This window comes from Onychomys torridus, chromosome 1, assembly GCF_903995425.1.
Source record: "Onychomys torridus chromosome 1, mOncTor1.1, whole genome shotgun sequence".
Taxonomy (NCBI): Eukaryota; Metazoa; Chordata; class Mammalia; order Rodentia; family Cricetidae; genus Onychomys; species Onychomys torridus.
In genome coordinates this window covers 77,348,516-77,372,108 of record NC_050443.1, presented here as the reverse complement: position 1 = coordinate 77,372,108, position 23,593 = coordinate 77,348,516, and the positions used below count along the sequence as shown (strand labels likewise).

Here is a 23,593-nt window from a genome sequence, read left to right as displayed (position 1 = left end):
GACCAGAGCAGAAATAAATGAAATAGAGACAAATGCATATGATCAGTAAAATGAAGATGATGAATTACAACTGATACAATAATACGAAGAATCACAAGGAACTTTTGTTTGTTTTTGTTTTTTGAGACAGGGTTTCTCTGTGTGACTCTGGCTGTCCTGGAACTCCATCTGTAGACCAGGCAGGCCTTGAACTCAGAGATCCTCCTGACTCTGCCTCCTAAGTGCTGAGATTAAGGCATGCACCACTACTGCCCAGCCATAAGGAACTATTATAAATAGTTATATGCCAACAAATGAGATAAAATAAAAATACACAAATTCCTGCACACACATAGCTTACCAAATATTGATAAAATGGCATCTCCAGTCATTGGGGCAAAGGAAGTAAAATAATTGAATATATACCTTACATCATACACAAAAATAAATTCTAAATTAATCAGAAATACAAATATAAAAAACAAAATATTACAAATGCTGAAAGAAAATGTGTGAATTTATGCCCAGCATTTTGGAAAAACTTTATGTGATTTAAATCTAGATGTAAGGAAGGATGAAAAAATTGAACTACACACCTGGCCAGGTGTAGTGGGGCACACATGTAATCTCATCTACTTGGGAGGCTTGCCTGGATACATAGTGAATGTAAGGTCAATCTGTAAAACTTAGACTCTGTCTCAATCTACAGTTTCTTTTGGCTTGGGATGCTCTGTAGTAGAGCATTTGCCTAGCAGGAACATAGCCCTAGCATTAATGCCTAGTACTACCAAAAGAGGGAGGGTGCTTTTTCTTTTTCTCCATTCAGTTAGCATGAAATGGAATGTATGGACTGTTGATACAATATTTATTATAAAAGTCCTACCTAGCTACAAAATTATTTTAGCCATACTTACAAAGCCCACTTTTGGGCCAGAAAATTGAAAATGTCATCTATGCCTTTTCTGTACATATCACTATAATTGTTTCCTAGATACATAAGTTGTATATAAAATATTTTATAAAGGAGCCTGAGTTAGAATCCCTTCGTTATTACTTAATAGCTATATGCCATGTGTAAACCTTTATTGTCAATGAATTACATAAAGGCCATATGGTAACCAATAATGGTTCTGTAAAGACGAAAGGACCTAGAGCATATATAGTGGTCACCTCACTTGGCATAGCATAAAACTTCAATTCATAGAACTATTTATTGTAGCAAAGAGACTGCCCCAAACTACCACCAGTGTCTGAGATGCTCCCTTGGATTATTGACTATATACCACAGGAAAAAAAAATCACAGAATGAGTCAGAAAGAAGCAAAGTTAGTTTATTAAATATTTACACATAGATACTGCAGTACACTTTCTCAAGAAAGTTCTCAAAAGAATTGCATTTAGATGTCTTTACAGTGGTTTTGTATATATGATATTGTGGCTCTCTAAATTACACTGCTAGGTTTTATGGATCAGAGGAGTACAAGGGAGTGCTAAAGGAAGCTGACCAGCTATGCACAGTAAAGCTTATCCTGAGTATCCAGTATTTTATAGAAATAATAGAGCATTGTTAATCTAGTAAATTACTTATTAGGGAGAATTTTAGGAAAATGATACTGTGCTTGTTTTTCTTCTATGCCAAAATCCTCAATCATAGCACTAACTCAGCATCATCTGTATATTGTCACAAGACTTATAAACTTTGTTTCCCTCAAAACTTAATACTTTGAAATGTCTTATTGTCTTCTGAAGTCATTCTGGCCCCAACAAATTTCTTGCTGAGTCTTTTATTTGTCTGTCTTAATTTCAGTGGTAGGGATGGGATCCTGGTGTTTCCACATGACTCTGAAATATGAAATGCAGGTGAGTAATGGCAAAAGTAAGTGATTATTTCTCTCAATTTGGAGACACTTCCAATTTGAGAAAAGAATGCATAACTAAAGGATAATAAAAGAGGGGACTTGTCATCTTTGAAGTTTTTACACTTCAAGTCAAAGGACTCAAATTGACCATATAAAGAAGTAGTATGGTTTTCTATGTATGTATGCCAACTCTGTGCAGACATACATAATTTTAGAACTGCATTAAAGAAGACTATTATATGGAGGTGTCCTAAAAAGTTGTAAGCAGTTCACAAAAACATTATATTCTTACGTGCCTGCAGTCTTTCATGTATCAGTGGCATCCATTTGAGTGGGATAGACCCTGCTTAGTTTCTATCTTTGCTGCAAAGAGGTTATATATCTAGTCATTTGAACCTTTTGGATTATCACCACTGATGAAACAGGGTTTCTCTGTGTAGCCCTGGCTATCCTGAAATTCAAAACCTGACTATTTTATATGCCAACTACAGAGGACCCAGGTTTGGTTCCCAGCATTCACATGGCAGCTCACAGCCATCTCTAACTCCAGTTCTAGGGGATCCAACAACCCTTTCTAAACATGCACATGGTTGTACATAAGTACATGAAGGCAAAACACACAAATAAAATAAATCTTTTTTTTAAAACAAAACAAAACATTAATAAGCAATAAGATGAAGACTATTGAGATAGTACAACAAGGAAAGGTACTTGGTGAGTCCAACTACCTGAGTTTGATCCCCATGATCCACATGGTGGAAGGAGAGAACCAACTTCCAAACATTGTCCTCTAAGTTCACATATGTGCATGCCCAACAGTACCCCTCTCTCTGCTAAATAAATAAATAAAATAAAAAATAAACAAGTAAACTAAACGGGGGCTGGTACGATATTTTAATCAGTAAAGTATTTGTCATGCAAGTGTGAGAACTTGAGTTTGAGCCCCAGAATTCATATAAAAGTGCCAAGAGTGGTAGCATATGCTTATCATCCTAGGCAGAGACAGGCAGATTCTTGGTGCTTTATGTCTAACCAATTAACCCTAATTGACAAGCTCCAGATCAGTGAGAAACTGATTTCAAAAAACAAGATGGGGAGTGCCTGAGGAAAAACACCTAACCGTTGACTACTTGTCTTCATGAGTGTGTACACACACACACACACACACACACACACACACACACACACAAGCAAATGAATGTGTATATTTTTGTAAATGTGTAAATGCATTTTAAATAAGCCACAAATATCTGGAGTCCATATCTTTATCCTGAGCTACACATCTGTACTTCTCATAACCTGATAGACATTTCTACATATCTGTGTCAGGTGCTTGAAACTCAGAATGCTGAAAATTGTTCTTGTCATTTTCTCTGTTTTCATCATCTCATTAAACTGTACTACTATCTCCTGAATTGTTAAGCAAGAAACTTTATATATCCTTTATTGTTTCTTTCCCCTCACTTTTCTATAAAATTAATAACAAATCTCTATTTATTGTGCTTCCTAAATATTTCTCAAATGTGCACATTTATAAACATTTCCGATTTCCTTGGACTGAACTCTGGGAAAAGTCAGTCAGATGTGCCACTTAGATGTGTGTCTTAGAAGGGATGGATAGATAACTTTGATGGGTCAAAAACAACAAACTGTACAAGTAAGTTAGATGGTGATGAATATATTAAATAATTAGTAAAATAAATTAAATAAAAATTAATAATTTGGGGGAGAGAAACTAGGAATTGAACCCAGGGCCTGTGCATCCTAAGCAATGCATTCTACCACGGAGGCACATTCCTAGCTTAAGAGATGGCAATCCTAACCATTCTGAAGTTTTGTTTTGACGTCCACAGTTATAGCTGTACTATATTCACGTCTTTGTCTCTGCTTCATATAGCTGTTGGATGAGCTCCCCATGATTTACAGCTGCTGCATATTTGTATACTGCATGTGAGTACGTATAGTTAAAATTCAATTCAGTGTGGTTTGGGGCCAATTACATCATGAAGATATGTAATATAAAAGATAAATATTGAGACATTAGTGAAGAGTTTAGTTTTGGGGAAGCTGCAGTAATCTCAAAACCCTAATGCCAGTTTAGATAGTATCTTAATTTGACTTAAATACATATTTTGCCTTTTCTTGAGTGAAGAATGTGTCCAAATTGTGCCATAAAAGTTTTGGAGTAGTTTCTCTATACTGTGATATGAATGGTTTGTTTTTTAGTTACTGCTTTTTAAAAATATTATTTATTTTTATTTTATGTGTGTAAGATTTTGCCTGCATGTATGTCTGTGCACCATGTGCATGCCTGGTATGAGAAGGTCAGAAGAGGGTACTGGATCCTCTGGAAATGGAGTTATAGAGGGTTGTGAGCTACCACATATGTGCTAGAAACTGAATCCAGATTTTCTGCAAGAGTAGCGAGTACTCTTTTAACTGTTGAGCCAGTACCAGTTCCTTTCGTTATTGTTATTTATTTGTGTGTGTGTGTGTGTGTGTGTGTGTGTGTGTGTGTGTATGTATGTGTGTGTGCGCGCACACACACAACACAGTGTACATGTTGGGGTCAGAGGACAACTTTCAGAAATAGGTTCTTTCCTTCCATTCAGGTATACTGAGATTGAACTTAAGTCTTCAGGCTTGAACTATAATTACTTTTACCTACTGGACCATCTCATTGGCCCATGAACTGTTTCTTAATAAAAGCTTACCTGGAAAGTGAAGTACACTCATAGTTATTAGTTGTTTGAGAATTTCATACAATGTATTTTGATCATCTTTCTCCCTTCCTGAACTCTTCCCAGATCTATTCCTATCTCCCTAACCACCCAATTTCATGTTCTATTTATTATTATTACTATTATTATTATTTTATTATTTTACCTATCAAGTCCAGTTTGTGTTGGTCACTACTCTTGGGTTGGGACTTTTTCTTGAGTATAATTGAAGTATCAGTGGTCACATCATTAAAGAAACCAAACTGTCTCTTTCCCAGCAGCTATCAAATGCTAGTAGCTACTCAGCTATGGATAGGGCTTTGTGCTTATCTCTGCACTGTTTCCACATTTCAGCTAATGAGGACAGTAGGTACTGAGCTGGTTTCATACACAAGAAGTAAAGCACAGAGAAATTTAGCAGCTTGTTCAAGGAAGTAAGCAGAGCTTCATTAATGAGCATGCTAGGCATACATTATGCAGGTTAATAATCTCTGAGGGACACTAAAATATCCCCAGAAATAGCCCATGCCAGAAAACTACAAGGGGCAGAATCTCTCTGACCCTGATTGGTTTTTTGTTTGTTTTGTTTTGAATTGGTTTTAGGACGTTCTTTGACCTTTTAAGTATGCAAAGCAGTCTAGACCTCCAACTGTTTCTAAACCTGCTTGCCTTTGTGTGCTTTCATCTGTGAAGCATGTACTGGACAAGTTTTGTGATAGACTTGGGAGTAGAAAGCAAAAGAGTCAAGGTACTAACCCTCTATGGACAGGGCCAGATTAAGAAAGTAGTGATAGCCTTTCCCTTGGTGGCAGCCTCCCTATACGAACATGCCTCTTAGCTGGGCGGCAGTGGTGCACACCTTTAATCCCAGCACTTGGGAGGTTGAGCCAGGGTGATATCTGTGAGTTCGAGGCCAGCCTGGTCTACAGAGCAAGATCCAGGACAGGTTCCAAAAAACTACGCAGAGAAACCCCGTCTCAAAACAAAACAAAACAAAAAACAAAAACAAAAACAAACAAACAAAAAAGAACATGCTTCTTGTAAAGGAGCTCCTTCATCCCTCTGCAGAAGAGTAAAAGAAGAAATATAAGACAAACTGCCTGGTGCAGAGCTCTCATTCTTACATCACAGATGTGAAATGCCTAGGATGCTATAAAATAACTATGATCTTTATGCACAATCTGTGTGTTTGCTGCTCCACTGTCCTCTGTCAGCCTTCAGGGGAGAAAACAAAGCCTACAGAGGTATGGATACTCCTTTTGGAGGAAGTAGTTCAGAAAGCACCCTGATTCAAAATGAGTGGGAATTATCCAATAAATTTGGACAAATAAAAGAAAAAAGATGTATAAAATAAAGTTGTTGTAGTAATATTTGTGCATATGGTGATTTGCCTGTGTGTATGAATATATATCATGTGCATTCCTGGAGAGGATAGAGAAGGCATTGTATCCCCTGGAACTGAAATTGTAGACAGTTGTGAGCTTAACAATATCCTTTGAGAACATTTTAAATAAGTTTCTTAACTGTAGACAAAGCAAAAAGGAAACTGTAATTCATAAATGCACTACCTAACACTTCTATCCAATTATAAAGTCATATAATTTAAAAGTAAGATCCTGCCTCACATTTGTATCATCTTCAGAGTCATAAAACCATAGAATTTAAAGGTGAAAGAGAGTTTAGAAACCTTCCATTCCAGTCTCCTTTCTTTACAGAGAAGGAGGTGCAGTTCAGTTTCTATGAGCAGTTAGTAATTGAGAATGCACTACTGTCTATTCTAATACCTAGTCCTCAAAGGTTGGGTGTTTACTGATGGCCAACTGCCCCCCATACTATCTTCTGTGCATTAGGCACTAACGTAGTAATTATGTGAAAAAATAATAAGATTATATCATTATACACAAAGAATTCACACTCCAGTTGGGGAGACACATTAGGAAAAATAATAATAAAATGCCTTTTTCTCCTCCACCTTCTTCAACAGACTCTCAGTCTGCAGCCCAGGGCTGTCCTCTAGTCCCAGCCTCCTGAATACTGGATAAAAAGCTTGAGCTACCATGCCTAGCAGTACAGTGATCTCAGTAGTTTCATTCAGAGGGAGATCATTAGTTGTAAGATACACAAATAAATAAAGCTGCTAGAGTTAAAGAAACTTCCTTTTGGTGAGGACATGAGAAAACTGGGAAACCAAATAGAAAGGAGTGCAACTTTGCCTCACTAGAACTGCAAAGTAATGTCTTTGTGCCTCTGTCTTTTCTTCAGTCCTTTCTCCACATGGCTTCAAGTCTTTCTATCTACTTTATAGTTCTTTCCATTCAGGTTATTTCTCTGCTCATTCGTTCACTTGTTTATTCACTTTGGCTGCCTCCAGATATCAGCTTTAGACTATCTGATACCATATTTTGACTGCCTTTACTTAATTGATTTAGTTGTCTCCGCAACTTCATACTTGGAGAGAGAACTTCATTGTCTCAGCTCAAATTATGTGGCTACTGCTGATCCTGTTAGCCTCTTGTAATCTATGTACAATTCAGTATTTCTAACACGAAGAGTGAGAGGTAAAAATAGTGAGGAGTGCTGGATCACAAAGGCATGTGGGCAAGTTCTAAGTTCATTCAGTTTGTTCCTGTTATACATTATAAAGTAAATTTCTTTCTCTCTTATTTTAAAGGTTTGAATGTTTCAAGACAAAGAGCTCAATAAACTACCATCTGCTTTTTACCCTAGCTCTATTCAGTTTAATAGTAACCACGGTAAGTCATACTTTATCTCTAGCAAGGTATGCCTTGTAGGAGATTGGAAGTTAGTTTCCAGTTTTTGTGTCAAGCTATTCAAACTGAAATGTTTTTATGCAATTGGAATGTCTTATTTTTAGACTTTGCACCTTTATTTCCTTTTCAAAAACTACTTTTAATTGAAAAAAACTTTAAAAAGTTAGTTTTTAGACTTATTCTACTTTTTTTGTGTTTGAGTGTTTTGTCTCTGTGTATGTGTACCATCTGTGTGACAGATCCCTGGAGAGGTCAGAAGATATTAGATCCCCTGGAGTTTCAGATGGTTGTAAGCCATCATGTAGGTGCTGGGAACTGAATCTGGGTCCTCTGCAAGAAGAGCAAGTGCTCTTAAACAGTGAGCTATTTCTTCAGTCCCCAAAATAACTCTTTAATGTGTTTTTTTGTTAAGACGAAGAAAATGTTGAAAAGTAAATATTTAGTTAGTAGCGATGGGAAAAATTGCTTTTCTTACAGATGAACTTACTTCCTCTTATTTGTTAACAAGAAGTGAGGTTTTCCATGTTGGCTCTACTGTGAGTGTTTTCATTGTTAACCTTAAATTAAGAAAATATTAATTGGAAATGTTTGTCAGGTACTGGAAATACAAAAGTGACTAAGAAGCAGTTGGTATCCATGAGGGAACTCATTCTACTAGGGAAGTTAAATGGGAACAAGGACTTGTAGCAAAAGATAATGACTACAAAAATAAAGGTAAAAACCTGTAATATAGTAATGTGAGAAAGAGGATCCATTAAGGCCATGTGAGTGCATTTAGCACATCATGCATATGTGTAATTTTTGTCTTTATGGACCATTTTTAAAAACTAATTAATTTTGGGACTGGAGGGATGGCTCAGTAGTTAAAGTGCATACCTATCTTAGAAAAGACCCCAATTTGGCTCCCATATCAGGTGATTTACAAACCCCTGTTACTCTAACTTTAGAGGGATCTGTTGCCTTCACAGCACCTGCACTCTGTGCAGGCATGTTAATGTGTATGTACATGCACACAAATAATTGAAACATAATATAAATAAATTGCTTTAAATTTTAATTTACTCTTTTTTTTTTTTTTTTTTTGAGGCAGGGTTTCTGTGTAGCTTTTGCACCTTTCCTGGAATTCACTCTGTAGCCCAGGCTGGCCTTGAACTCACAAAGATCCACCTGTCTCTGCCTCCCGAATGCTAGAATTAAAGATGTGCACCACCACCGCCCGGCTTAATTTACTCTTGAAGCCAAGATGATGGTATGTGCTTGTTATCCCAACACCTAAAACAAGAGGATAAGAAGTTTGAGGCCATTCTGAGCTACTTAGTATATTCTAGGCTAGGTTCAGCTGTATGACTTGGTCTCAGTGTGCCCCTACTTCCTTCCTAATTTTAATTAAAAAACAAAATACTGCTTAATGAGGATCTCACATGGGCTTGAGTCCAGCCTGGACTACATAATGTTCTGTTCTGAGCCTAGAATTTAGAAAACAAAAATGAAGATTGAACCAGGCATGATGGCTTGAGTTGCCCTGGGCTACATCAAAACATTGTCTGTGGAAGCAAAAACAATAAAAAAAAATACTGTGAGTAGGTCAGGGCAAGCTTCAGAGAAGATTCACTTGAGTTAGATTTTAACTGATGAACAGGAGTTTTTCAGGCCTCTGGGCAACAGTGTGGTAAAGCATTTTCAGTCTCTTGTATTTCCATACACACAGACCGTCGACTAGCATAGTGAATTGCTGTTTTTTAGAAACTAATTACTATGTGCCAGATGTTTACTGAATACTTTGCTTTGATTGTTCAATTAAGTTATCATGGGTACAAAATTGAGAGAGGTTTTATATAGGTGATTGCTTATGGTAGCGGAAAGTAGTAAATGGGTCTAGTGAGTTAGACAAAATGTCAGGTGACAAAGTTCTATGTGTGCTATGTTTAAGAGCTTATATTTGTTCTTTAAGTAGTATTGATCCATAATGTAGAAAAAAATACAACCAGACAAGTTTTAGAAAAATTACCTGTTACAGAAGATAGATTAAAGGAGTCTGGAGATTAAATACAGGGATTTTTCATATTTTATAAAATATGGGACCAAGATTGAAGTAGTGTAGTTGTGGGTATGAAAAGCAGCAGACATATACAACCTGTGGAACATATGACCCATTTACTAGAGAAGATAGAAGAAGAGCAAAGACAGAATGATACAGAATGGCTTCTCTTCTTAGGGCCTGGTTGTTAGCCTATTAACCATGTAAGTGGTGGTGCATGCCTATAGTCCCAGCACTTCATAGGCCAAGGCATGACATCCCAGCATGAGGGTAGCACATACAACACAGCAAGACCTTCTTTTAAAATTAAAACATGGAGCCAGTATGTTGGGACAAGACTGTAATCCCAGCACTCAGGAGGCAAAGGCTAGAGGATCATGATTTAAAGGCCATTTTTTTCTACATAGCAAATTCAGGGCCAGCATACCATGAGTCTTAAAATTTAAAAGTTAAATTACTGGGTGGTAGTGGTACAAACCTTTAATCCCAGCACTCAGGAGACAGAGGCAGGCAAATCTCTGAGTTCAAGGCCAACCTGGTCTACAGAGTGAGTTCCAGGATGACCAGGACTATACAGAGAAACCCTGTTTTGAAAAACAAAACAAAATTAAGTTAAAATTGAAGATAAAAATACATATAAAATAATAAGACTGCAGTTATAGTTCAGTTGGTAAAGTACTTGCCTAGTGTACAGAAAACCCTAGATTACATCCTCAGCACTGAATAAAACCAAATATGTTGGTATATGTCTGCATTCCCAAAACCTAAGTAAGGTAGGTTGATGCAGGAGGATCAGAAGTTTGAGGTCATCTTTAACATTGTAATCAGTTTAAGACCAGCCTGGCACCATCCCTGAAGTGGCCTTTGCAATCCAGAAAAGGTACAGAGCCCATTTCTTTGAAGACAGCTGAACAGGGAGTGGGCCAATGGCTTCTGATGTGCAATGGAACAGCAGCTGAAACAGTTATTCTTGAAGAGTAACTAAGCTCATACCTCTCAGTGGAAGACTGGCATTTAATAGAGGGATGTGGAGAAGAATGGGATGCCGAGATGAAGCCACACACACACAGCCAAGAAGAATGGACAGCTGAATTAAAAAAAAACTTCCAGAATTTAAAATCCTGAATCATGACATGACACTAGTGGAATTCAGATGTTTCTGGTACATGGACTGCTCTCACCAAATGTGAGATCGAACTGTTGACCTTGTGTACATCCTAGTTCATAAATGAGTCTGTCAGATACGCTAAGCCTATAGGCTGAAGATGATGCCCCAACACTGCAGAGAAACCTCAGGTGACTGTTCAGGCGGCTGGCTGTTTCTGTCAACTCACATTTTTTTTTTTTTTTTTGGAAGCTGCTTGCGTGCACTTCCTGTTTTTATTTTTGTTAGGTAATATTTCCTTCTTGGGTCTCTGAGGGAGTTAAAGATTAGATAGTTACAGTTAAAGTTTAAATAGTTATAGTTTTCCTTGTTAAGAATTTTAGAAAAGAAACTCACTAAAGAGTAAGTGTATAAATTTGAAAAACGTTATAAGATAGTTCTGTTAGTAATATAAGTTAGGATAGAAAGTGAATCAGGTACATTTTGGACTTACCAAAATAGGATAGATAATGGAATTATGTTCGCTGAATTTGTCAAATGCAAATGGACTAGACATTGTTTAGGTATTTATTACTTGTATGTATGATATATAATTATTGTACTCTTGTTAAAAAAAAAAAAACTAAATGTCACAGGAGGAAGAGAAAAAAATTTTCAAAAAAAAAAAAAAAGACCAGCTTGGGCTATATCTTTAAAATTAATAATAATAAAATGGACCAGCAAAATGGCTCAGTGGGTAAAGGCCCCTGTTGCTAAGCCTAACAACCTAAGCTTGATAATTGGAACCTAAATGGTAGAAAAAGAGCCGACTCCTGCAAAGTGTCCTCTGATTTACACCTACATGCCATGGCATGAGTGCATACACACACACACACACACACACACACACACACACACTTAATGTGTAATAAAAAGGAAACTTTTTAATTTAAATTATATAATTGAACTCTGAGCATCTTGTTTAGGAAAGATAATTAGTAAGCTTTTGCTATGATGTAGGAATAAATAAATTTGGTTTATGATAAGTTGAGTTTGAAGTATCCAGTATTAATGATACTGGAGGCTTAACAGGTAGGCTGGACTAAAGATACAGATTTGGTTGAGGTGTAGGTTGTATCAGAAGCATGGAGATAGGTGAACTGGTACCAAAGTAAAACACACCATTAAGACCAAAAAAGATACAACCCTATGGAATACAGACCTTTGAGAACCATGTAGAACTATAATCAGCAAAGGAGACTAAAACAGTAATCAGAGATACAGGGAAGACAAGAAAGCCTCATGTCACAGAGTACACAGGAATGGCAAGATGGCTTAGCAGGTAAAGGTGCTTGCCTTCAAACCTAACAACTTGAGTTCAACTCCCAGAACCCACATGATAGAAGGAAAGAATTTACCCTTGTAAGTTGTCTTCTGACCTTCACTCTCCTGCTATCACATACATACAATGAATAAATAAATAAAAGTAACAAAACAACTATTAGTTTCTGAATAGTTAAGAAAAATAAACCTGCTGAAGGAAGATGTCACCTGGTTAGGATGATAAATAGAATATTCACTATTTTCCTGAGTTCCTATACTCCTTTGCCTAAACTCTGTACGAGTTAATAATGAAAGAATCCTGCAACTTTAGAAGTGAAAGGAAGTCATGCTATTGTTTTAACAAAGGGAATAAAATCAAGAGTGTCAGTGATTTGCCTGGCCAATTAAGGTTATCTAGAAAGTTGGCATCAAAATCAAGGCTAGACCCATTTGTAAGTTAAGAGATGTTATAATTAGAAACAAATCAAGCTTTTGAATCAGTTGGATGTGAGTTTGGATCTAATATTTTTACGTAGTTCTCTCTCAGATTTAGTTTTTCTTACCATAAAATGAAGATAAAATAGAACTTTTTGTTGTTTTTTTTTTTTTTATTTTTGTTTTTCAAGACAGGGTTTCTCTGTGTAGTTTTGGTGACTGTCCTGGATTTTCCTCTGTAGACCAGGATGGCCTTGAATTCACAGAGATCTACCTAATTCTGCCTCCTGAGTGCAGAGATTAAAGGTATACACCACCACCGCCCAGCAAAATAGAACATTTTTATATTAACTATAATATTAATAATAAGGACTCCATAATTCTTGGCCTAGGAAACAGTGTTGAAGAGACATACAGTTAAGCCTGGGCTGTTGGTACACACCTGTAATCCCTGCACTCAGGACATAGAGGCAGGAGGATTGTGAATTCAAAGCCAGCCTAAGCTAATAATGAGTTCCAGTTAGTTGAAATAAAGACACAGATAAAACAAAACACATTCTCTGCAGGACGGTGGTGGCGCGTGCCTTTAATCCCAGCACTTGGGAGGCAGAGCCAGATGGATCACTGTGAGTTCAAGGTCAGCCTGGTCTACAGAGAGAGTTCCAGGACAGGCACCAAAACTACACAGAGAAACTCTGTCTCAGAAAATAAATAAAAAAATAAATAACAACAACAAATAAAGACACATTCTCCTTATTAAACTTAGAATTACAGGTAATTTTTTCAGTCAAAGCCCTTTGACTACTTAAAGGAAATAATTGTGGTCTTTTTATAGTAAGAAACTTATTTCAGAAATAAATTTTTAGCTAAGTTTTAAAACTATATGAAGTTTCATTAGATTACTACATTAAATGAAGATATAAAGATGTCTAAGCCCAGTTCTAGATAGCAAAGAGATGATTAGGTTATAGGGAACACAACAAACCAGTATAATGACATAAAGTAGCAGTTCTCAACCTGTGGGTTGTGACTCCCACAGGGGTCACTTATCTGATATTCTGCATATTAGATATTTACATTACAATTCATAACAGTAGCAAAATTACAGTTATGAAGTAGCAACTAGTTTATGGTTGGAGGTCACCACAACATGAGGAGCTATATTGGAGGGTCACAGCTCATAGGTAGATGGTGAATAGTTGCTTCTCTTGGAAATGGAAGAGATCATAAAAGACTTCAAGGTTGAATAATTTATGTTGAATTTTCCAAAGTATTTGTGAGTTGGGGAGGATTTCTGAACAAAGTAAAGAGCAACGTGTTTTCAGATGCAGAAGCATGAAAATGATGCATTCAAAGCATAGTGCTCTTTGGAGATTAGAGTGAGGAGAAGACAGCAGTGAGGCCAGGTAGGAAGACAGGAGCTGTGGGAGGCTTTGAATGTCAAGTTAAGAAACCTGAACTCCTTGTGGTAGTGTAAGAGTCATTGAAGGGTTGATTTGATTTTTGATTCCTGTGTACTGTGTCATTTAAAAGTTGTGCTCCTGTAGACAATATGTACATATTAATTCTTACAAAGGCATTAAACTTAATAGCCACAAGACACTGGAGCCTAAAACTTGGGTTTGTGTAACTGAAGGTATATCTAAGTAGTGAATAGTTTGGAAGCAGAAATGGGTACAAGGAATTTGTTTAAATGGTTTCACTTTACTGATAATCTAGTATGTCTAGATCCTTTCATGTACTTTAGCTTAGAATTCTCCATGCTGCTGTTCTCCATTCTTCAGGTAAGGATCAAGTTAAATAATTAATAACATTTTATTCTAGACCTTCCTTGATGGTGACACAAAGACCAATGCTGAAATAGTCCACTACTGATTGAAATATTTAATTATTTCATTTGCCATGGCTAGGCTAGCATGGGAAAAAGTTACCTGTAGGTGCTAGCCTTCCTGTGCCATACCACCTTATATGATTGGTTTTAAGTGGCTGGAATCTGGTTGGAATAGCATGGGGCAAAGAGAGGTTTGGGATTTGAAGAGTAATTGGAATAGGTTTTTATATCTCTTCTTTCACTTATATTTCTAATAATATTTTTCAGATTTACCTAAAAGTAAAAGAGCCTATATTCCATCAGGTAATTTTTTTAAGATTTATTTATTTTATGTTATTTATATGAATGTTTTGCTTGCATGAATGTCTGTGTGCTATGTGCATGCTTGGGGCCTGTGAAGGTCAGAAGAAAATACTAGATCCCTTGGAACTGAAGTTATGGATGGTTTGGGGCTGCCATGTGGGTTCTTGGAATCAAACTGGGTCATCTGCAAGAGCAAGAAGTGCCCTTAACTGCTGAGCCATCTCTCCAGCCTGATATATTTTTTTAGTTATGAAACATTTAATTATTTAACAATACATGCCTGTTGTCTGTGTTTCCCTTCTGTAGGAAATTATATGCTGATACAACTTTTGAAAATAAAATGGTAAAATGTCAAGAATCTACTATTAGCCTAGAACTCTAGTTCTCAACCTTCCTAATGCTGCAACTCTTTAATATAGTTCCTCATGCTGTGGTGACCCCCAATCATAAAATTCTTTTATTACTACTTCATAACTGTAATTTTAGTGCTGTTATAAATTATAATGTAAATATCTGATATGTAGGATATCTGATGTGCCACCCCTGTGACAGGGTTGTTCAATCCTCAAAGGGATCATCATGACCCATAGGTTGAGAACCGCTGGCCTAGAATGATGACACATTCTAGTACTTAAGAGATCTTAGCAGGAGGACTTCAAGGTCATCCTCAGCTACAAAGTGAATTCAGGGCTAGAGTGGGCTTTATGACTGTGCGGGATACAGCCCTGGCTGGTCTGGACCTCTGTGTAGGCCAAGCTGACCTTCAACTCATAGAGATCCATTTACCTCTACTGCTTGCCTGAGTGCTATGATTAAAATGTGGTACCCCAAAAAGAATTTCAAAACAAAGATCACTTTGAAACAAAGCTGCAGACAGGAGCTAGGCATCGTAATAGGAATATACCTGGTAGAGGCAGTGCACAGCTCTAGCTGGATGTTGGTATTTAGTAATACAGGTATAGTATCGCTCTTAGAAGATGAAGGGACCCTGAGCACACATAAAATCTTTTTATGAAGCCTAATGTGGTACCACACACTTGTAATGCCAGTACTTGGGAGATGGAGGAAGGAGGATCAGAAGTTGAAGGTCAGCCTCACCTCCATAGTGAGTTTGAGGCCAAGTTAGGCTATATTAGCTCCTTTGTCTAAAAAAAGTCTTTATAATATTATGATCTAGAAAAGACTAAACTGCAACTTCCTCAAATATTTTATCCTTGATATGTTTAATGGAGTTTTTGATGGATGTTATTGATGAAGTACTGTGCCTGATACCATACAAACTTCAAACTTGGATTCTCACTGACAGCCCTACAAATTAGGGATTAGTATGAATATCTTTTTTTGTTAAATTTTTTAATTTATTTTACTTACCAACCACAGTTTCCCCTCCCTCCTCTCTTCCCGTTCTCTCCCCCCCAATCCACTCCTCTCCTTTCAGAAAGGGGCAGGCTTCCCATGGGAGTCAACAAAGTATGTCATATCACTTTGAGGCAGGACCAACCTCCTCCTCCTGCATCAAGGCTGAGTGAGGTGCCCCTGCATGGAGAATAGGTTCCAAAAAGCCAGCTCATGTACCAGGTACATGTTCTGATCCCACTACTAGGGGCCCCACAAACAGTCCAAGTTACACAACTGTCATCCATATAAAGAGAGCCTAGGTTGGTCCCATGGAGGCTCCCTAGCATATTGGTCCAGAGTTTGTGATCTTAGTATGAATATCTTAAGGGGAATGAGCTCAGATACGGAAATTAGTTGCCTTTAGACAGCAAATACAGTGTTTAAGAGGCAGAGCTAGGATCATAACCTAGATTTATATGACTTGTAGTTTGAATGAGAATATTCCCCACAGGCTCAGGTGTTTGAATACTTGGTCCCCAGATGAGGGACGTTTGGGAGGTTTAGGTAGTGTTCTCTTGTTGGATGAAGTACGTTATTGCTGGTGGACTTTCAGAGTTTAAAGACTTGGTTGCCATGTTGAATTCTGCTTGTGGTTAGAGATGTGAGCCCTCAGCTTGTAGTCCAGCCACCAGTCCTGTAGCCTGCTGCCTCTACTCTGCGTCATGGACTCTAGCTCTGGAACCAGAGGCCAAATAAACTCTTTCTTCTATGAGTTCCCTTGGTTATGATGTTCTCTACAGCAATTGAAAAGTAATTAATACATGACTCCTGCTACCATTCTTTCAACAAACTAGTTAAGATACATATGTACACATATGCATACAGACATACATACATGCAGACATCTCAGGAATGTCAGACTCCTTATACTTTTAAATTCTTATATAGAAAATAAATATTCCTTTCACTTTTAAAATGTAATTCAGTAATCACCTAACTGGAATCTATTTGTTGAAATAAAATCTGTAACTTCTTTATGGGGCCTTGCTTTTTTCTTCAGGCCATTTGGAAGCATATGTACTCATTGACACTACAGTAAAGGGCATCTGAACTTTCTTATTTATTGTAATTTGCAGTGATATCATTATATAATTGCCATTTTATTTAAAAAGATTTATAATTTTATGACCATCAGTTTTCCATTTTGTGTTCTTAAGGCTTATTCAAATCTGTTCTATATAATAAAAATAACAAAGTATCAATGTAAATTACCCATACAGCAATAGCTATGTGTTTTCCAGTAAGAAATATTTTCTTCTCTACATATAGCAATAGTGTGTGCTGATAAAAAGGGAAGCAGGTTGAAAACTGAGTCTACCCATGTCCATTGTGATGTATACCCTAGGCCCAGAGATTAAAAATCAGGATAGTTCAGGGACCTCAGCATGTGCCCACACACTCAACATGCGCGCATGCACAAACACACACACACACACACACACACACACACACACACACACACACACACGAAAAATGCTTCCAAAAAGTGGAACAATGGCTTGCTCAGAGTGGGCATGGAAATTTTGTGTGCCTTCTACCATACCTTCTCTTACTCATCTGGACCCTTTGTATTGTTCTTTATAATAAACTACCAAAACAATTGAACAAATAAGCTATTTCTCACTGTTGGAGTAAGTTACAAATATAGAAAGAGATAGTTGGATTTGGTAGTGCACACCTCTAATCCTAGCACTCAGGAGTCTGGGGCAAGAGGAGGTTTAAGAATTCAAGATTCCTCAGACTGGGTTGCCTTTCCCAGCCTTAATACAAGGGGAAGAGCTTAGTCCTACTTCAGTTTGATAGGCCATGCTTTTTGACCATGGCAGCCATGGGAGGCCTGCCCCTTTCTGAACAGAAACCGAAAAGGAGTGGATTTGGGACCTGGGGAAGAGGGGAAACTGTCAGGATATTAAATAAATAAATAAAGTTAATTTTTTAAAAAAGAAAGAACTTTGGAGCAATAATAATAAAAAAAGAATTTGAGGTCAATATTAATAGGAACTCATGGCTTAAATGCCATATTTAGAAAAATCCACAATGATTTTTAGTATCACCAGTAATAGGTATCAAATGGGTATCATGTTTCTCCTGATGTAATTCACTGAGGACACAGCATCATTTTAGTAAATTACAAAGATACATAAAACAAACCCAAACTTAAGGAAATTCCCCCAAGTAACTTGACTATAACCTTTAAATATATCAGTCATAAGCCAGAGAGTACATGCCTGTAGTCCCAGAACTCTGAAGGCTAAGGCAAGAGGATTGTAAAGTCAAGCCAGCCCAGGCCATGTAACAAGATTCTGTGGGCCACAAAAGCTAAATTTATCACACTCAAGAGTGAGGAACTAGTCTGAGATAAAAAGACTTCAGAGACTCTCCTAGCTAGCTTCTGTTACTGCAGTAAATACCATGACCAAAAGAGACTTGAGAGGGAAAGGGTTATTTCCTCTTCCAGTTTACAGTCCATCCTGTAGAGAAGTCGAGGATCTCAAGCAGGAACCTGGACGTAGGAACTTAAGCTGACAGTGGAAGACTTCCTGGCTTCCTCCTCCTGGATTGCTCAGCTTGCCTTTTTTTTTTTTTTTCTAAGAGATTATGATTTAAGGCAGGCAGTGGTGGCGCACGCCTTTAATCTCAGCACTCAGGAGGCAGAGGCAGGCAGATCTCTGAGTTCGGGGCCAGCCTTGTCTACAGAATGAGTTCTAGGACAGCCAGGGCTACATGAAGAAACCCTGTCTCAAAAAATAAAAAATAACTAAAAAAGAGAGAGAGATTATAATTTAATTACCTTTCCCTTTCCCTCCTCTAAACCCTTCATATACTCCTCCCACTCTCCTTCAAATTTATGGCCTCTTTTTTTTTAAAAAAAAAAAAAAAAAAAAAAAAAAAAAAAAAACTAATTGTTATTGCATATATATATATATATATATATATATATATATATATGTGTGTGTGTGTGTGTGTGTAAACAAATATATTCCTAAATATAACCTATTCAGTCCATATAATGCTACCTTGTGTATATGTTTTCAAGGTGATCATTTAGCACTGGATAACCAATTGGTGTGCTCTTCCTTGGGAAGGCCACTTCTCTCATTCCCAGCTTCCCTCAGTTGCCTATAGTTCTTTGTATAAGGTTGAGGCCTCATGGGTTTTTCTTCATCCAGTTTGGCATGCTCATTGGTGTCATCCTGTTTGGCTGATATTTGGACAGTCATTTGGTGAGACTTTATGGTGTAGCTTCTGGTATTACTACAAGAGACAATCTCATAGTAAACTCCCTGACTCTGGTTCTTACAATCTTTCCATCTCCTCTCCTGAAGTATCCCCTGAGCCTTAGTTGTGGGAATTGTTTTGTAGATGTACCCATTGGGACATCTTTTGATTGATTGTGATTATTGGAGGATAATCAACACCCACTACTTTACTAAACCAGAACAGTCCCTAACAACAGTCTGTAAACATTTGTTCTTATACTCACAGGTAAGTGTTGTCTTCAGCCCTCATCAAGGAACCTTCTCTTTGCAATAGATGAAGACCATTACAGAAAACCTCAGTTTGCTTTTTAATATAACTCAGGACCATTTGCCCAAGGGTTGCACCACCCACAGTAGGCTAGGCTCTCCCACATAAATCTTAAATTAAGAAAATGCCCTTTGTCAGATTTGCCTACAGGCCAATCTGACAGATGCATTTTCTCAATTGAGGTTCTCTCTTCCCAGATGACTCCAGCTTGTGTCAAGTTGACAAAAAACAAACCAACACAATTGAGAGGTGTGATTATTGAATGTAACTTTCATGTCCTGTGTAATGTTTTGTTTGTTTTGTTTGAGACAGGGTCTTACTATGCAGTGCTAGCTGGCCTGTAACTTTCTATGTAGACCAGGCTGGCCTTCAACTTCTGCGTGCTGGGACTAAAGGCATCAACAACCATGCCTAACTTACTTGTTTTTTGAGTTTTGCATATTACAAATATTGAGACAACTGTAAGTTTTAAATAAAGCCATTTAGTATCATACCACTGCTACTAAACTTCCCTGTGTTTATTCTTAGGATATAATAAAATATCCTCTTTTGGGAGAAACATACACCTAAATGTTTAGTTGTAGATAAATAATTAGGTAGGTAGGGAGAGACAGGGAGAGATGATGTGGTAAAATGTTAAATATTTGCAGAATCTGAGTGACAGCTATACTGAGTAGGTATTCTACTCTGTAGCATATGTTTTCACTCTTTCTTTTTTGGGTTTTGGTCTTTTTAGAGAGTGTCTCACTATATAGCTCAAGTTGTCTTCAAACTGTGATACTTCTGTCTCGTCTTTCCAAATGTAGGGTGCCACCACACCCAGTCTGTTTTCATTCGTCTAATGGCAGCATTTGTTGAATATGGTTTCTTAATTTAATATTAATGGTTAGTGGGACTTGAGTAGGAGTTCAGTGGTAGAATATCTGCCTAGCAGTCAAAGGCCTTGGGTTTAATCCCTAGCACCATGAAGAAACAAACAGAACAAATGAGTTGTCTGGTCTCTTGATAGTGATACAACTATCCATTATCCGAAAAAGAAGGGGAAAGCAATCTTGTCTAAAAAAACTCACTAGCTTGAAAACTCAATTTCTTGACACTTGATAAGCCAGAAATTTCTTCCTGTCTTTATCTTTTAATTTCTTGATTTATAAAATGGCTCAGCAGGTAAAAACTCTTGTCATGCAAGCTCGACTACTGAATTCAGTCCCTGGGTCTTGTGATAGAAGGACACCTCTACACACCTGCATCTCTCATACACAAACATACCCAATTACAATAAATTAAAAGCATTTTAAAGTGTTGAAAACAAGGAAATGTATCATTTTATAAGTATCATATGAAAACAATACAGTTTTCATTAATAGTTGTATTCATTAAACTTAATAGTACAATTTGATACTAAATCTACATAGGGCTAGAGAGATAGCTCAGTGGTCAAGAACACTTGATGCTCTTAGAGAGAACTGGGGACAGTTCCCAGCACCCACAAGACAGCTCACAGCCATCTGTGACTCCAGTTCCAGGTGATCTGATGCCCTCTTCTAGCTGAGCAGACACCAAGGCATGCACATAATACACGTTCATACAGGCCAATCATGCATAGTCATAAAAATAAATGAATATTTTAAAAACTATATATTAAGATGTCAAATAACATGTAAATTCCTGCCCATGATAAATGGTGAAAAACTTCTAAAAGATATTTGACTTAGGTTTAGAGATAAGTAATGCTATAAAACTAAAAGGAAAGGGTTAATAAACACTAAAGGTATTGGCTAAACAGACTCAATTTCCTGAGGAGGGAAAGTACTGATAACAATTCTCCTTTACTGTTAAGTCCAAGGTGATCCGGAAATCTCTAAATGGGAGCCCAAATTTGATGGTCTTTCAAAATAAGATAATACCCTAATTACATAACTGCCACATTCAATACATACACCAGTATATCTTAAAGCAAAGGAACAAAAAGAAAAGCATATATAAGAGTAGATTTAAAAAAAAAAAAAAAAAAGAATGCTTAAGAAGCCAGTGAAGCCTTTTTAGCAGCAAATTGACAAATCAGTGATTGATATCTCAGAGAGACCATCTGCTGTCTCAAGGAGCCCTGTTACTTAATTTTCCTGACAGAGTAGATGTCCACTAAAAATTGGTTCCCAGATGTGGTACACGGAGACTTGTCTTTTCTCACGTGACCCTCAGGTTTTGTAAAAACACTGTGTAAACAATGTGAAAAACAAGACTACGCAGTTTGAGTTAAATTTTTTCTTTTACACCTTTTTGTACATTTTATTACTAATTAAGTAAGTTAGCCAATATGATAAGCACATTTGGAAAAAAGATAACTAATAATTTTGGTCTGCTGTATGCCATATTGTATATAAATATACACATGCAATATGTCTGTCTGTTCATGCATATTATATAAGTCGAATTAGCCAGGATCATACTAAAATATCATCTTTCTTTATAAATGAAATGAGTGAGAGTTTGAAAGGATAAATGATTGGTCTGCTTTCTCCCATCTAGTTAGTGGCAAAGCTAGAAAAAAAACCATTTTTTTGTTGTTTTTTCTTTAAATTTCATAGCCTATATTATTATGATACTCTGGTATCCAGTTACTTTGGAATCTTATTTATTATAAGGAAGATCAGTGTTATGTGTTGGTTAACTGGCTTTGAGATAGGGTCTAGCAATATAGTCCAGGCTACCCTCAAACTAATGATCCTCCTGCCTTAGCCTCCTGAATAATGGAAATACTCAGTAATGGAAGTATGTACCACTGCACCTGACTCTTCCATCTTTTTAAAAACTGACTTTCGCTGGGTGGTGGTGGTGCACGCCTTTAATCCCAGCACTCAGGAGGCAGAGGCAGGCAAATCTCTGTGAGTTCGAGGCCAGCCTGGGCTACCAAGTGAGTTCCAGGAAAGGCACAAAGCTACACAGAGAAACCCTGTCTCGAAAAACAAAAAAACAAAACAAAACAAACAAAAAAAAAACCCTGGACTTTAAGCATGGTGGCACACAGCTATAGTCCTAGCACATGTAAGACTAAGGCAGGAGGATCCAGAATTCTGGGCCAGTCTAGTCTACATAGTAAGACTTTGTGTGAAATAAAGGAAAAAGAAAAAAGAAATGGGAGGGGAAAAAAAGGATATAGTAGCTCAGTGGCAGAACACTTCCCTAGTATGTATGAGGCTCTGGTTCAATCCTTGTCACCACAAAATGGATGGATGGATGGATGGATGGATGGATGGATGGATGGATGGATGGATGGACGGACGGATGGACAGACAGATGGATGATGGTTGGACAGATGATGTATGGGTAGATAGGAAGGAAGAGTTGTATTGACCACTTTCTTTTTCTTTCCTATTCAGGTCATGTATGGAATGTTGGTCTTTACATTAGTACTTCGTTCTATTTATATTGTCACATGGTAAGTAGTTTGGGTCTACCATCAACATTCTGATAAAAATATACTCAGGCTTATAACAGTAAATCTGTAGCCTAAATTGAAATAAAATAAAACCTAACTCTAGCAGAATAGTGCTAGAAAACTATGACCCAGCATTTTTTTTTTTTTTTTTTTTTTTTTTTTTTTTTTTTTTTGGAGTGGAGGATTGAACCTAGGGCCTTGCGCTTGCTCGGCCAGCGCTCTACCACTGAGCTAAATCCCCAACCCAACCCATCATTTTTTATGATGTCTGGAAGACTTGTTCTTCAGGTGACTCATTAATGTGCATCATATTAAAAGAAGCATTCTAAAACTAAGGAAATTTGAAGAAAACTATATATGAGACATCTGCTTGAATATGTATAGTATTGACTAGGATGTTAAAGACTTTGAAAAGTACTACATTCAAAAAATGTTTTTGTGGGGCTGGAGAGATGGCTCAACAGTTAAGAGCACTAGCTGTTCTTCCAGAGGTCCTCAGATAAATTCTCAACAATCACATGGTGGCTCACAACTTTCTATAATGGAATCTGATGCCTTCTCTGGCATGCAGGTGTAGTGCAGATAAAGGAATTTTATACATAAAATTCAGTCTTTTAAAAAATTAAAATTAGCCGGGCGGTGGTGGCACACACCTTTAATCCCAGCACTTGGGAGTCAGAGGCAGGCGGATCTCTGTAAGTGTGAGGCCAGCCTGGTCTACAGAGCGAGATCCAGAACAGGCACCAAAACTACACAGAGAAACCCTGTCTTGAAAAACAAAAACAAAATTAACAAGATAAAAAATGTTTTTGTTGCTCAGACTTGCCTAACTAGGTTAAGTAACACCTCAAGGAAGGCTGTCATATTATAAAATGTTTTACAGGCTAG

The 23,593-nt window shown here is 37.2% G+C and overlaps 1 protein-coding gene across 2 annotated transcripts in view; it reads left to right on the top strand.

Moving 5' to 3' along the window:
- Acer3 (alkaline ceramidase 3) overlaps positions 1–23,593 on the top strand; it is an 88,431-nt gene that overhangs the window by 39,052 nt on the left and 25,786 nt on the right. Inside the window, exons 3-7 of one of the 2 annotated variants that reach the window (XM_036201595.1) lie at positions 1,787–1,839; positions 3,736–3,788; positions 7,230–7,311; positions 14,308–14,343; positions 22,647–22,705. In XM_036201595.1, coding sequence (XP_036057488.1) covers positions 1,787–1,839; positions 3,736–3,788; positions 7,230–7,311; positions 14,308–14,343; positions 22,647–22,705 — 283 coding nt within the window. Of the gene's footprint in view, positions 1–1,786; positions 1,840–3,735; positions 3,789–7,229; positions 7,312–14,307; positions 14,344–22,646; positions 22,706–23,593 lie in introns of those variants that run through there. The other variant, XM_036201604.1, reaches the window with a different exon arrangement.